Below are 16,522 nucleotides of genomic sequence, written 5' to 3' on the forward strand. Positions count from 1 at the left end.
TACAAAATTGATTTTATTTTTTTCTTCAAAATGCCTATCGTGATTCCAAGAGGATGTTGGGGAAGTTTGCAAGACTGGCTTTGGACCTGCCAATTTTATTTGCTCGAAAACTTCTAAAGCCATTTTGTGCCTCTCCTGCAATTGGGGCATTCCATGAGGCCATATTTCTTTCTGGCTTTTTGTCGAACAGTTCACGTGCCTTGTCTTTGCTTTCACTTTTTGCATACATGTCAACCAGAGCAACTATAACATTTGACAAAATTTACGACTGCAACTATATCATCTGACAAAATCTACCTTATTTATTTTAATTAAAACTCCAATTCAAACACTCTTCCCACGCTGCTGCAGAAGTTTAGTTGAATTTGATTTTCATCATGTGCGGGAACTGCTGACACAAACTGTAACAACCTCTGCTGACTGTGATGGTGAGTGTTTAGGGAACAGAAATGGATCGAGGAACGGAACAGGTTCAATGGGCCCCACATCACCACCTAAGCAGTCAAAGCTTAGTGGGTGTGATTTAAGGCTGGCCCCACTTGAGTGGTGCTACAGTTCCTGCTGCCTCCTAAACATGGATGATTTTGTCTTTTATTTTTCGAAAGCATCCAATCTCTTATGGCACTCTTATTAATAAAGTTCTGCAGAAAGACAATACTCGCATGTTTTTACTTGTCTTTTCACCTTTTTTTTTTAAATTATGCAGATGGACCACTTGAGTGGTGCTATAGTTCCTGCTGCCTCCTAAACATGGATGATTTTGTCTTTTATTTTTCGAAAGCGTCCAATCTCTTATGGCACTCTTATTAATAAAGTTCTGCAGAAAGACAATACTCGCATGTTTTTACTGGTCTTTTCATGACCTTTTTTTAAATTATGCGGATGGACCCGCTTGAGTACCGGTGCTATAGTTCCTGCTGCCTCCTAAACATGGATGATTTTGTCTTTTATTTTTTGAAAGCGTCCAATCTCTTATGCCACTCTTATTAATAAAGTTCTGCAGAAAGACAATACTTGCATGTTTTTACTGGTCTTTTCACCTTTTTTTTTAAAATTATGCAGATGGACCACTTGAGTGGTGCTACAGTTCCTGCTGCCTCCTAAACATGGATGATTTTGTCTTTTATTTTTCGAAAGCGTCCAATCTCTTATGACACTCTTATTAATAAAGTTCTATAGAAAGACAATACTCGCATGTTTTTACTGGTCTTTTCACCTTTTTTTTAAAAATTATGCGGATGGACCACTTGAGTGGTGCTACAATTCCTGCTGCCTCCTAAACATGAATGATTTTGTCTTTTATTTTTTGAAAGCATCCAATCTCTTATGGCACTCTTAATAAAGTTCTGCAGAAAGACAATACTCCCATGTTTTTGTAAAAACAAAGTGTTTCTACCTCCAGAGAAGTTTCCATCTTCCCATTGAAAAAATGCGTTTGCCTTAAGCCCGAGCCTATAGTCTTTTTGGCCAAGCTCGATGGATCAAACTGGGTATGTCTGCAAAGGAATGAACAGAAGGTTCTTTGAAGCAGCCAAATCAGGGAACGTAAGAGCGCTTAATGAGATTTCGCCGCCGTGGAGCGTTGCGAATGAGGTAACGCCAGGGGGAAACACGGTGCTACATATTGCCGCCTATCATGGCTCTCTCCCATTCGTTCAAAAGTTGCTTCAACTTTCAAATGCCAATCTAGAGGATGGGATGACATTTTTAAAAGCTAAAAATATGGAAGGAAACACAGCGTTACACGAAGCAGCCTTAGGAGGAAGTGAGCAAGTCGTGAATGCTTTACTTAAATTCTGCCCAGATTTGGTGAATGAGATCAACAAAGCAGGCGAAACAGCTCTCTTTAAAGCTTGTGAGGGAGGTCATGCCAAGATCGTTGAACTGTTGTGTCCAATGACTTCTACTGAGTACAACAAGAGATTTGATGGGCAAACACCTTTACATCTTGCAGTCTCTAAATTAAGTACAGGTGTGTTTTTACTTAGTTTTGGGTTGATCTAATTTTCAAAATTATAGAGGTTTTCGTGAAAATAGAAAATTTTATAAACTTAAGCGATCCATAAACAATGGAAATATTGCATTTCCTTTTATTATTAGGATTTTTCATACGTTTGTCAATTTATGAAGGAGGTCTTTTACGCAATAAGAATGATCAATAGGTGAAGTCTGACCCATATCAATAAAAAATAATAAAGATCAAAACTTATTTTCTAAAGAATGATCCAGAATTGCTAAGAAACCATACCGTATTCAAAGGGGTCTGTACATAATTTTCATGAGTAGAGAAAGATCCTTTGTCATTATTGCAACCTTTAATAACCCCTGAATTTCTATTTTTGCTGAGCCCACTTCTTAAATACATTTATATTTGGCGTAGCTCTAAAGAATTTTTTTTAAAGTGAGTTTTCTAATTCGGAAGCTGATCTATCTACTGTTGAATCACAAATACAGAACAAAAACCCTTTACCAACCGCAGACGGAGCCAGAAACAGTAGGGTGAGAAGTGGCCATGCCTCTAATAGCATCAGCTCCTAAAAAATTTGCTGCCTTAGACACAAGGCTAGCCTCCCTGAGCAATTTGAAAACGTACTTTTGAAAGTTTTTTAATGAAATGTATCCTTAATAACTATTGTAGGGTAAAGAGGCAAAATGGAACTATCAAATTTAATATAGGAAGTTGGGATTCGTTTTTGACATTTGGCTAGACTGACATAGATAGGGGAGAGGACCGAGAACGTGCATTGGGACCTAAATGTGTGATAGCACTGGGGCAGCTAGGAGCCCACAGGTGATGACCGAACCACCCAGTACATGTTGATGCGTGTCCCAACACATGTACATGAATAACACCATAAAATATAGACATGTATTAGTCAAAAACTATATCATTCCCATTCCAAATATAAAATTTAAGTTCATAACAAAACATTAAAACCATTCATATTACTTCAAAATAAAGGTTTCGTGTTTGGTCATAAAACAATGTGTGCCCAATAATGGGACCACAATAAAAAGATTAAGTATTTGCATTAAACATTAAGAGAATAACTATTCAACACTTCAGACAACCATGTTCCACCAATACAAAACAACATGATAGCAACCCCATGCCACGTGAACACACATGGACAGTGATGTGGCCACACAAAGGTCTCCTGATGGTCATTAGTTGTCCACGTGTGTGTCAAACCACAAGACCCTTTCAACACCTTTCCACACCCACGTCCTATCTGTCCAGGTCGAACCAGTCGTATATGGTCACTTCAGCGTCGTCACTGGTCATATCACCTACATCCATCACACCAAGTGTGTAAGGCCACAAATTTAACAACCAAAACAATCAACTCAAATATAAATGGAAAAAAATGGAGATTCAAATTTCAAATGCAACACAGTAGGTAAAGATATTAAAGGATATCGATTCAAATTCAAAATCTCATTTATAAATGTGGACATGAAATCATCTCATTTCATTCAATGGAGCTAGAAGATAGAGCACAAAGAAGTGAAGAGGAGCAAGAGGCAAAGAGAAGGAAGAATACAGAGCACGTTGCAGAGGTGCAAGAAGACATAGAATCATGCAAAGAAATAGTTTTTTCTAGGTATTAATCTTCTTCACAATCCAGAACTAAGAAAAACCTATCAATACCCTATCAAAATGCGAGCAAAAAACAATCACCATACACCAACAATTCTTATTTCTTGTGGAACCCCATGGGCCTAGTTACCCAGAAGTTCGCCAACTCCCTTTTTGCCTACAGTGGGCAATGCTCATCGCCTTCATTCACACCCCCACCTCCCACCTCTGTACCAACTTCTTTCTCACAAACATATTCTTCCAACAATATCCACCCCAAGGCCACTTCCAACCTCTTGGTTTCCTTGTCCTCCCCTACTCTCCATCTAATAAATGGGAATATGGTAGTCACTCCTCCCTCTTCCGCCCCATTGTCAAGATCAAAACCAGTTTCGGGGATGGTCATGTTGAGAAAAGGTTGCAAGCCACACAACCATTCCTGCCCCACTATTCCCTACAACAGCCATGTAACCTTTTCAGCATTCTTCCCAATCTCTAGCCCCCATGCCGTCACCATACTCACAATATCTACATTGGTGTGGTACTTGTGTTCTGTTTCCATGAAACATTCGCCAAGATACACCTTTAGTTCCAAAAGAAATTCTTCATCATGGTGCTTGAAAATTGACTTCAATCTCTTGTCAGATATTTTCCCAACAAATGCGAGTTGTTGCTTTGTTGTGTAGAGAGTGAATGTAGCTTTCATGGTTACCTGCAACTCCCAACCGCTTCCCCTTCCTTGCATGCTACTTTAAATAAACTGAATTGTGTTACTATTGTTTTGTATTTCTGATTTAATTCAATTAAAATATTTTTTATTTTATCCTACTTGTGATTGTCCTTGTGAAAATCAAGTTTCCTTTTGAACCTGTATGTTTTGAGTATATTTAGGATGTAGATTTTTCTCTCATAATATATTTTTAATTTTTTTTAGTGTATTAATATTTGATACTTATATTAATTGGTTATTTGCATAGTATAATAGTTAAAAGTATATATTTATAAGTTAAATGTATTATTATATTTCTTAAGTTTATCATGAAAATGTCATCTTAAGTAAAGTTTTCTTCAATGTTTCACCTTTTTTTTTAATTGGTTAACCATTTACCAAAGACAAGTGTGTGAAACTCTAAGATGGACTCACTGTTTTTCATTTGGGGAGTCTCAAAATCTCTTCAAACATCTAAAGTTTCACAAATATTACTTTATTAGTCCCTTTCTAACTAGTTTGGGGGATTTCCTAAGCTTCTTTTGCATAGTTAGTTGTTATTCTAGAAATGTTGCCTTTGTCAAGGCTGCTTCTATCAAACACAATGCTTTAACATCATCTATTTGGGGAGTCTCAAAATCTCTTCAAAACATCTAAAGTTTCACAAATATTACTTTATTAGTCCCTTTGTAATTAGTTTGGGGGATCTCCTAAGCTTCTTTTGCATAGTTAGTTGTTGTTATTTTAAAAATATTGCCTTTGTCAAGACTGCTTATGTCAAACACAGTGTTTAATATCCTTCATTTGGGGAGTCTCAAAAAATCTCTTCAAAACATCTAAAGTTTCACAAATATTACTTTATTAGTCCCTTTATAACTACTTTGGGAGATTTCCTAAGCTTCTTTTACATAATTAGTTGTTGTTATTTTACAAATATTGCCTTTGTCAAGACTGCTTCTATCAAACACAATGCTTTAATATCTTTCCTTCTTGTTTCTTTTAACCAGTCCCTCAATCCCTCTAATTGTCTATGAGGGTTGCAAACTATGTTGGGCTTGTCGCATCTATGAGCCCATTGACCACAAGCAACCATAATAGTTTTCATATTTTTTGCCCAGGCATCATAACTTTATCCATTAAAGGATAGTGGTTGCTTCCAGCTCTTGCTATCTTCTCCAATCCTGTCTCCAACACAAATCTTCAATACCTAGAAAACTAAAGCCCAATTAAATAAGAAATTAGGTTCTATTAGCTTTGATACCAACTATTAGAAATTAAACTTCCAAAACAAAACACAAGCTTTGATACAAAGTACTAGAATTTAAACTCCCAAAAAACATAAAATTCAAGCTTTGATACCAATATGATGGACTAAACTCCAATTCAGGCATAGAGACTGTAGCTCTATTGGCCAATCAATTGACAATGCACATGTGAAAATAAAAACAAATTCAACACAGATAGAAAGTAACTTTTACAATATAACATAACTGACAAATTCTTCTTCTATTAAATTAGAAAATAACTTTTAGAAGATAACAAAAACTTAGATTACAATATTAAAATAAATTAATTCATCTACATCTATCTACACCAAATCATACTAAATTTGGGGCTGCTTAGAACTTCTTCCTCTACTTGTTTGGAGCTATCTACTACGCTGCACACTTCTTCACAAACATATGTGTTGCTTAAAAACATGCTTTTGCTCAACTCAAAGCACAGCAACAAAATTTGTTGAATACAAATTCTAACTTATTGTTGGAAGAATATTTTTTCTATTTGTCTCTTGTTCCACTTCAAGAAATTCTCCTTCAAAATTCAAATTCAAACTTATCTACTAGAATTACTATCGTATGAACAAGTAGAAGGATCAATTTCCAAAAAAAAAATTCTTACTACTCATAGAATTATACTATTATATTTGTATTTTATGATTAAAAATAACTATGTAATAATTATTTAAATAATCTTCCTGACAATTTTTTCTTTTTTAAATAAAAAATTCATTAGGCAAATGAAACATTTCATTTAAGTCAAACCATATATTCATAGAATGTTTTTTTTCTATTTATAATATCTTCACCACATGTAACTTCATCTGTGCTTGAACGACACATATTTAACCTGTACACCGTGATCCTCATTCCTTTCCCACGCGGTTCTAATCATATATTAATACACATGATGAGGATGGGATTGGCAATGAGCGATACCTTGACTCCTTGGAAAGGTAAATAGGGCAGATTCGATCTTCCCATTGAAAAATCACATTTGCCTTAAGCCTACCTAGAGTATTGTTTTCCAAAAGCTTGATAGATCAAAGTGGGTATGTCTGTAAAGGAATGGACAAATTAGGGAACGTAAGAGTTCTTCATGAGTTTGGGGAGGTGGAACACGGTGCTGCATATAGCCGCTTTTAATTGCTCTCTGCAATTTGTTGGAGAGCTGGTTCAACTCTGGACAATCACCACCCCGGGCCCCACTGAGCTTACCGTTAGGTAAGTGAGGTGGGGATCTCTTCAATCTGAAATCGCAGGGGCCAGATTTGGTGAATTAGATCAACCAAGCAGGTGAAAGGGCTCTTTTTAAAGCTTGTGAGGGAGGTCAAGTCAAGATAGTTGAAATGTTGTGTCCTCCAACACCTATGAGTATGGAGTATTACAAGAGATCCGATGGCCAAACACCTTTGCATCTTGCAGTCTCTAAATTAAGTACAGGTATGTTGTTCTTTGATTTTTGGTTGATTCAATTTTTGTTTACTATGACAATTTTTATACGTTTGTAGATTTTTGGAAATAAAATATATTTGGTGGACAACTATTATTTCCTGGATTGTATGGCGCTGCTAAAAATTTGTTCAAAAGAATTAGAGATGCCCTTTAAGACCACCTCCTCTCAATATTCTAATGGTAACAAAGAAGTTGAACCCATGTAAGATCCTTGTTGATTTATTTTGTTTTACATCAAAGCTCGAAACCAGAATGTTCTAACCTTATTGATGCATTTTGTTTTACATCAAAGCTCGAAACCAGAATGTTCTAGACTTACTAATAAACCATAGCCCATTCAAAAGAGTCCGTACATAATTTTCCTGCTTCAAAAATGGGGTTAAAGAAACCCTATGACATAACTACGATCTCCAAATAAGCCTTAAATTTCTATTTTTGCTAATCCGACTTCTTAATACATCCATTTAACTCAGCTCCAAAGAATTTCTGGTGAAAAAGTGATGAGGCCTTTAGGACAGCATCAGCTTCTAAAACATATGCTGCTCCCAACACCAGGCTAGCCTTTCTAACAATTTCAAAACTTGATTTTTTAAGTTTTTTTGAAAATTATTAATCAAGTAACTGTGCTATTTTCATAGAAAAATACAATAATTACATTATATGGTCAACTTCTGTTCACATTTTATTATTTAGTAAAAATATCAACATTTGAAGGAACGGCCAGCTTGTTTTCAAGGGAAAAAAACACACACAGATACGCACATAAGTATAAATAATGGTCATATCACATCGATTCGTATACTGTTAAAGACAAGGACAAACTCTGCGCTGCATTTCATTTCTACTTTTTTAGTTGTGCAGATGTAATTGAGAAGCTTTTACACCACAAACCTGAACTTGCCACAGAAGTAGATAATTTCGACAGAACTCCGTTGCACATGGCTGCGTTGCTTCCATATCTCGATAATTTCCTTTACCCAAAGCTTTACAGGAAAATTTTCCTAACTGGAAATATGCTTATAAGAAATGATGGTGGGCTTTCTTGTTACAAAGTGGACCAGAACAAGCAGTCTGCACTTCACGTTGCAGTCAAAGAGGGGAACGCAGCTTTAGTGGAAGTCATATTAAAATACAGCAGCGACTGTCTAGAAATGGTCGACAACGATGGTAGAATTGTAGATAATTTAAAAATAAGTTAAAGACTAAAATCTAAACTAAAAAGCAACTTTCTATTATTATTATTATTTATTAAATACAAAAAAATTATATGTACATTTAAAAGAAACAAATAACAACTTATTATTATTATTTATTAAATGTAAAAGAAAGTTATATTTTTAAATCTACATTTTAAAAAACTTCTAATTTAAAAAATTATGTTTTTAAATCTAGATTTAAAAGAAACTTCTATTTATTTATGTTTTGTATGGTTAATTTAGAGTAGACGATCGTAAGGATGGAGAGAGAGAGAGAGAGATGTGACACTAAGAACAATAGAGGAATAGAGAGATAGAGATAAGTATATATGTTGATTGCTTTTATTTTAGCAATTGATTGTGGAGGAAGCCCATTTGATTAAACACATTTCTATAAAAACTACAAGTTTTTATTACATAAAATTTATATTTTATATCAAGTATATGAAAAGTTGTTAGATATGATGAGTTGTATAATATTTATGAGAAGTTATATATATATATATATATATATATATATATATATATATATATATATATATATAATTTTGCAAAAAGGTTTATGGTGAGTGGTTGGCATCACTATCTTGTACATTCACTCATTGTAGTGTAGTCTACCAAGTAAAGCATATAATTTAATTTCAAAATAATAGATCAATTGTAGTTTTATAACTTTTTATTTGAATGTTTATACCGAGAAAAACAAAATTGCAATTAGATAGTAGGAACCTCTTAAGATTTAGGAAATAAAGAAGTAGTTAAGCATTATAATACTGAAATATAGTGTCTAAGAGTAAATAGTACATGATAAAAAATTGACAGGGCGAATTCCAATGACTAGGAAAAAAAGCCTAAGGGTGAATCCTACTGAAAGAAGTATATGAAGGAAAAAACAAGCATGACAGGAAAAAAAAACCTAAGAAGTATATGAAAGAAAAAAAAGTCTAAGAGTGAATCCCAATGATAGGTAAAAAAAAGCCTAAGAGTGAATCCCAATGACAGGTTAAAAAAAGCCTAAGAAGTATATGAAACTTTTATTTAAAATGTTGAAAGACTAAACCAGAAGTTGCACATTAGATAGTATTTTTTAAAAAGAAATTGGTTGTCAAGTACAATGACTAATAACTATTTAATCTATAGTAAGATTATATTCTAATAAATATTAACCATATGAAATTAATAATCTAATAAATATTAACCATACCTCTATATAAATTTTATTTATAAAATATAAATATGCTAATTAAATAAAAATATATAAATATGCTAAACTTGATGTACCATTTAACTTTATAACTATAATTTTATGAAAGAATTTTAAAAATAATAATTTTTTAATTAAAATGACAGTGTTATGCTAAACTTAAAAAGTGTAATAATACATTCCAAATTATAAATATATGTGATTTTATAAAAATATATCATACTCTATGATCAACACATGAATAACAAATGGATGTCTCCATCTCCGACCAGCTCTTTCGATCTTCTCTTTATTAAACTTTGTGCCCACTGCTTTAAATTTAATCCTCGCATATTTTGAAGGCAAGTTTGATTTTATTCCCCCTTTAACAAGAGATGACGGGGAATAAACAAAGTAATGTGAAATTTACCTTATTCTTAAGCGTTAAAATCGAAGAGGCTTTTAACTTTGGATCCAATTCTTTTCTTATTAGCTATGGCCATTCACATTCGCATTTATTTTAGGTCCAATTTTCTTTCTTTAATTGAAAAGAATAAAAAGAAAATGAATGATTCAATTAAAGTAATTGCTCCAGTTCATACTTTTTGTAAACCAATAGCTTTTGTTCAGATGTTCTGAAACTTCTATTTGACTTAAGCATATTTAGTGTTCCCAAAATTTTATTTTTTCTGTTTGACTGAAGCATATTTAGTGTCCCTATAATTTTTTTTAATTGTTTTTTTAAAAGAATGATCTATTTTAAGTCCAACTTTAACTTTATTCTTTCCTTAATTGAAAAGAATAAAAAGAACAATATGTAGTCATGAATGATTCAACTAAAGTAATTGTTCCAGCTCATGCTTTTTGTGAACGAATAACTTCTTGTTGAGATGTTCTGAAACTTCTATTTGACTGAAGCATATTTAGTGTCCCCAGAATTATTTTTTCTGTTTGACTGAAGCATATTTAGTGTCCCCATAATTTTTTTTTTTTAAATGAATGATTTATTTTAAGTCCAATTGTAACTTTATTCTTTCCTTAATTGAAAAGAATAAAAAGAACAATATGTAGTCATGAATGATTCCTGGAGGTAGGGTGGTCTAGAGTGAGCGACTTTAAGTCTGTTTATAGGTGTGGGCAATCAGAGATAAAGCGGTGGAAGGTTCCTAATGAATGGCCCATTGTTGATATGGAGGAAGATTGTGCTGAGCTTCATGGCATTTTGGCTAGTAGACATTGTAGTTCCCTTAAGGATAGGGATAGACTTGCTTGGTCCCCGAATCCTAAGGGTGTTTTTATTGTTGCCAGTGAGTACCAAGAGTTGTTGTTCCATCGTTTGGAGGGGAGGGAGATGTAATGGTGGAAATATGTTATGAACAATTTCTCTTGGCTAAAGTGTAACTATTTTGCTTAGACTCTGGCTTTGAATAGGTGTCTTACCTGTGACAATATTCACAAGTGTGGGTTCCATGGGCCTTCCATCTGTTTTTTGTGTGGTATTGGAGATGAGGACTCCTCTCACCTGTTCTTCAGATGCCATTTCTCGTTGCTTCTCTGGCATTACTAGTGGGGGGTGTGGAAGCACCCCTGTGTTCATGCAGATTCTTTGGTGGAGTTTTGGAGTAGTGTGGGCAGGCCTCATATTTTGTCCTCTTTTCTCTAGACTGTCTGGCACATTGAACCCATTTTTATACTTTGGCAAATCTAGTTAGAGAGGAATAGGAGGATCTTTAGGGATGTTAGACTATAGGTTCAACAAGTGTTGAATAGCATCATTAGCATGGTCTAGGAGATGGTGGAAGCTAAATGTGGGGTGAATTTTCCTCAGGATAGAGGAGAGGCTAATATTGCGAGTAGGTTGGGTTTGCAGAAGATGTCTCCTATCTCATCTTGTGTCAGGAGAGGTAGAGGTGCTAAGAAAAAAGTTCAAAGGGTGGGAACTTGGTTGCCCCCTCAGGATGATTTCATTAAGATTAACACCGATGGCTTCTCTCGGGGTAATCCAGGTCCTGCTAGGATTGGGGGGGTTGGTAGGGATTGTATGGGGGATGTGGCCTTCTTCTTTTCAGTTCGTAAAGGGCAGCAATCTAATAATTTTATGTAGGGACTTGCAATCAAAAGACAAAAAACCCCAAACTGGCAACTACAGGGAATTCTAGATAGTATATCAGAAAACTTGGCAAAACTAGAGCAATATGAGGCAAAACATATTTTGATATAAGCGAACACAAAGGCAGATGCCCTCTCAAAAGCTGCAGTAGAGGGCACTTATATTCATTGGTACGATCAAGGAGGCATTTAGCAAGGCTAGCTATTTTCAAAGAAGTGAACACAGAGGCAGATACCCTGCCAAGAGTCTTTGGGAGGCTTACCAGCAGAGATAGGAATACCCAGGTAAGTCAAGGGAAGAGACTTGGCCTGGAACCTCAATATATGAGCAATCCTCAATTGAATAGTTCCAGGTGTATTGAAGAAGATAATGGAATATTTATCCTTATTGATCAACTGGCTAGAAGCCCCAAGATAGACATCCAAGGTTTTACATAGATTTATAGCTTCTCTAATTCTAGCCAGTCCCATCAGGTTCCTATCATCCACAAACTACAAATGGGATTGAGGAGGTATGTCATTACCAAAAGTCCAACCATTAATAGTACCCAGTCCCACATTATGCTTAATCAATATCCCTAGACCCTCAGAAAGAATAATGAATAAGTACGGGGAAAGAGGGCCCCCTTGACGAAGGCTCCTGGATGCACCAAACAACTCAATATGATCTCCACTAATAAGCACAGAGAATGAGATAGATGAAACACAACTCATAACCCATTGGATCCATTCATCAGCAAAACCAAAAGCCCTAAGAATCTTCTTGAGAAAGGACCATCAGACTCTATCATAAGCCTTTTCCATGTCTAGCTTGATAAACATAGCTTTTTCCTTGGAAGCTGCCATAGAATGAATGGTCTTAGTAGCGATGACCACTCCAACCAAGATTTGATGGCCCTGCAAAAACCCACTCTACTCTTAAGAAATGATCCCCCCAAGCCAATTCTTCAACATTTCCACTATCAACTTAGAAATAATCATATAAATCACATTACAAAGAGAAATAGGATGAAATTGGCCTAATTGGTAAGCTCCATCACACTTGGGGATGAGCGCAATGAAATTCGCATTCAAAGCCCGAAGCATCTGCTTACTCCTCTGGGACTCTTGGACCACCTCCAATAAGTCCAATTTGATAATATCCCAGAATTCTTGATAGAACTCATCGAAAACCCATCTAGTCTAGGCGCCTTCCCCTTCTTCATGTGAAAAGAAATCCTCTCAAGTTCATCCAACAAAGTAGGTCCCATAAGCTGCTCATTCATCTCCCTAGTAACTAGAGAAGGGATGCAAGCAAGAACTTGATTTTCCCCTTTCGATTCCCCCTAAAAATCCTCACTTAAAAGGGATTGGAATATTGCAAAGACTCCATAGAAATCTCCTTGAAGGATAAACACTGCTCACCTCTATCATTAACCAAAATATGGATAGAATTGCCATGCCTTCTTGCTTTCACTAAATTGAAAAAGAACATAGTATTCTTATCCCCCGCTTGAAGCCAATCAATACGAGCTCTCTATTTCTAGTAGATTTCCTCCCTAAGCTCCCATTCCTCTAAAACCTTGACTACCTTGACTTCCTCCCTAAGCAAGGCTTCTGACAATTCATGCTCTATAATATCTCTAGTAATTCCATTGAACTCTAATTGAGTGTTTGTTTTGGCATAGAAGATATTACCAAAACACTAATGATTCCACCGCTTAAGTTGGAACTTAACAAATTGTAGTTGCTAGGCAAAAGTGTACATGGTAGTGCCAAAGGCTGGCCTCCCTTTCTTCCACCACTTTGCAACATGAACCTGTAAAGAAGAATCTCGCAACCACATAAGATGGAATTTTAATGAAGGAGAGTGAGTGACCCAAGTAGAAGAGGAAAACAACTTGATGGGCCAGTGGTCCGAACCTTTCCAATCTAAAATCTTGGAGCATGTGGACAATCCCCCACAAATCCAAAAACTAGAAACCAGAAAGCGATCCAGCCTCTCCACAATCCAATACTCCCCTAGTCTCTTATTGTTCCAACTGGACAGACCATTACGAGGCTTGATGTCAACTAGATTCAAGGTTGATATACTATCCTGAAGAAGGAAGGAAGAAGGCTCCAACTGCATAACACCACCCTTCTTCTCACTCAAATCTAAGATGGCATTGAAATCACATGCCATAATCAACTGATGAAAAGGAAACAAACCCATGCATAAAATAAATATGAGACCATAAATTCTGCTTACCCTGAAGATCACTGGGGGCATAAATGTTAGTAAGCAAGATATGTTCCCTAGTCTCAAGACTAGAGACAACCTTGGATAAAAATGATCTGAAAGAAACCCACCATATAGGGTGAATCCTCAAGGGGTTCCAAAGACAAGCCACACCTCCAGAGGAGCCAAATACCCCAATACACTGACATTCGCCTCTCCCCCATAGCTTAGGCACTCGACCCAGCATACTTTCCATGGATAGTTTAGTTTCCTGCAAGAAAAGGACATCATGAGAATGACTCCTAATCAATTCCCAAACAACTTGGTGTATAGGGCCACTGTTCAAGCCCCTCACATTCCATGAAAGCACAATCATTTCGAGGGATTAGAAAAATGAGAATCTAGAGACTTTACTAACCCTGACTCAACCAAGTTCTCCCCCATCAATTTAATCTTATCCAAGTCCTTTCTGTCAACCTTGGAAATCTTCTTTGTTGCACCTTTCTTGATGTCTTTCTGAAGAAGACCCAAATGTAAAGAGATCTCATTACTTTTAACCCCAGTGGAGTCCAATTTTTGTGCTGTAGGAGAAACATCCCCACAAGCTATCTTCATTTTAGAACTAGAGATGGATCCCATCTGAGCCAATACCTATTGATCCATCTCCATCTGTTGACTTCCAACCTCCTACAGACCATGGGTAGGATCCAAGTTCACACTATTTGGCACCAACCCTACTGCACTATGATCCAAAGGAATCATCGTCAGATTCACCTCTTGTTGACTAAGATCATCCAAGGATTCAAATCTATTAAAGGTATCCTCCTCCTGATTTTTCTGCAAAGACCTCTTTTGACCTCGGTTTCTATTCTTTGTCTTAACTAGGACAAAACCATCAACACCCACAACCACACCAAACATGGGAGCTTTTCCTTTATCAACCTCATCAAGGTTATGGGATGGTTGTTGAGGCTGATGCACAACCGGTTTAGACCTAGGGCAGTTGTGTTGCAAATGACCATACTCATGACATAGACAACACAAAAATGGTAAAGTTTCATAATCCAACAGTTAGATCTAAGAATAAGAGCCCATACACATATCTATAGCATCTGGAAAAGGCTTACTAAGATCAATTTCAACACAGATACGAGCGAAAGTCATTACCTTTCTCCCCAAGGTTTGCGATGAAGCTCAAATAGGCTTCCCAAGCAATGAAGTGAGCATCTGCAACACATCTTCCTGGCAACATTCCACCGGAAAATGAAGTAAACAAACCCACACTGGAACCCGATTTAGGAGTTCCTCTGAAGGGTTAAATCTCGCATGCCAAGGTTTGATGAACAACCCCACCTGGTTATAAAAGTATGAGCCTCCTTCAAAGACCCTATTGCGATCCTCCATGAAATTGAATGTAACCTTGAAGTAATTGTTAGCAAGCAACATAATATCCATTTTCCCTTCTGGCGCCCAAGTCCTCTGAGCCCGATTCTCCAAAAACTACAATGAGATCCTCATACCCAAAAACTTTCAATACAAAGAATTCTTTGAATAGTATTCCACATCCTCAACGATCATTTCTGGAGGGATCACCAATCTTCGCCTCTCTTTACACTTCTCCAGACACCCATTAATTTTTGTGACCCTAGCACCACCCGACAAGCCGGCATCCATATTACCTTCACCCAAAGCAAAAAAACTATTATTTAAAACCTTAGTACTTTGAATAGAGGACTTCGAACCAACAGCTGTTCGAAAGTCCAGGTTGAGAGAAGCACGAGATGGATCTCCACACGACATGGTCATTTGAGCCCCCATGCCTTGCATGCAGAGCAAAACCCCAAAAGAGATTAAGGGTGAGCACCCCCCTAGCCCCACCCAACCACCACTCACCGATAGCACCAAGCTTGCACTTTGCTCCAAAGAAAACTTTGAGCAACCCCTCAATGTTGCACCCTCCCAAATGGCCAAACATTGCCCCCACAGGCCATTGCACCCATGACCAAGGAGGTGAACAAGGACAGAGTCACGCACCCTCACCACTCCCAATAGTGACAAAGAACCAAAACATCGAAAGGCGGCAGCATAGAACAAACAAAGAGGAAGAAAGTGAAAAACACGACCCCCCAAAATGGAACAGACCCCCCCATAGTGTACAACAGAGAACATCAACCATGAACTAGGACGTGGGTGCCCTAGCTCGAAATCATTCAAATCTTCACTTTGCGTTTCTCCTATCTCTCATTTACAACAAGGGAATAGAAATCCTAAGAGGTAATCCTTGGCTCTCTCTTCCTCATAAGAAGTAGCCGAAGTGCGTTACCTCCCTAGGCTCTTTTGTATTCCATGAGTGTGTACACGAGAGTGGGATTAGGGTTTGTTCACTTAGTCTCACTTTCCCCACTACACAATGGGATGTATGTTTTGGCATTTTAAATGGTGTTCATGTATAGATAGTGTCACCACCTTGTGTAAACTTAAGACATGTATGTTTTGGCATTTAAATGGTGTTCATGTATAGATAGTGTCACCACCTTGTGTAAACTTAAGACATGTATGTTTTGGCATTTAAATGGTGTTCATGTATAGATAGTGTCACCACCTTGTGTAAACTTAAGACATATAGGAAAAGATACATGTCTTAAGACACTTTCCTAAACGATTAAAATTTTAAAATTTTAAATTCATTTATATAACTTACAATGAAAATAAAATACATTAGAAAATAGTTATAATTTTTATCTTAGACTACATAATTTGATTGGAAGTGAAATTTTTTTAATCTTTTACAAATAAAAATTGAAATTTTCAAA

At 36.4% G+C, this 16,522-nt stretch overlaps 1 protein-coding gene across 1 annotated transcript; it reads left to right on the forward strand.

Moving 5' to 3' along the window:
• The first annotated feature begins 1,394 nt into the window (after positions 1–1,394).
• On the forward strand, positions 1,395–8,220 carry LOC131875250 (ankyrin repeat-containing protein At5g02620-like). Its single transcript, XM_059219323.1, has 2 exons — positions 1,395–1,972; positions 7,883–8,220. Exons 1-2 carry the CDS (start codon positions 1,477–1,479, stop codon positions 8,218–8,220), a joined length of 834 nt encoding a protein of 277 aa, XP_059075306.1. The 5' UTR covers positions 1,395–1,476.
• Positions 8,221–16,522: the final 8,302 nt, after the last annotated feature.

This window comes from Cryptomeria japonica, chromosome 4 (assembly GCF_030272615.1).
Source record: "Cryptomeria japonica chromosome 4, Sugi_1.0, whole genome shotgun sequence".
Classification (NCBI taxonomy): domain Eukaryota; kingdom Viridiplantae; phylum Streptophyta; class Pinopsida; order Cupressales; family Cupressaceae; genus Cryptomeria; species Cryptomeria japonica.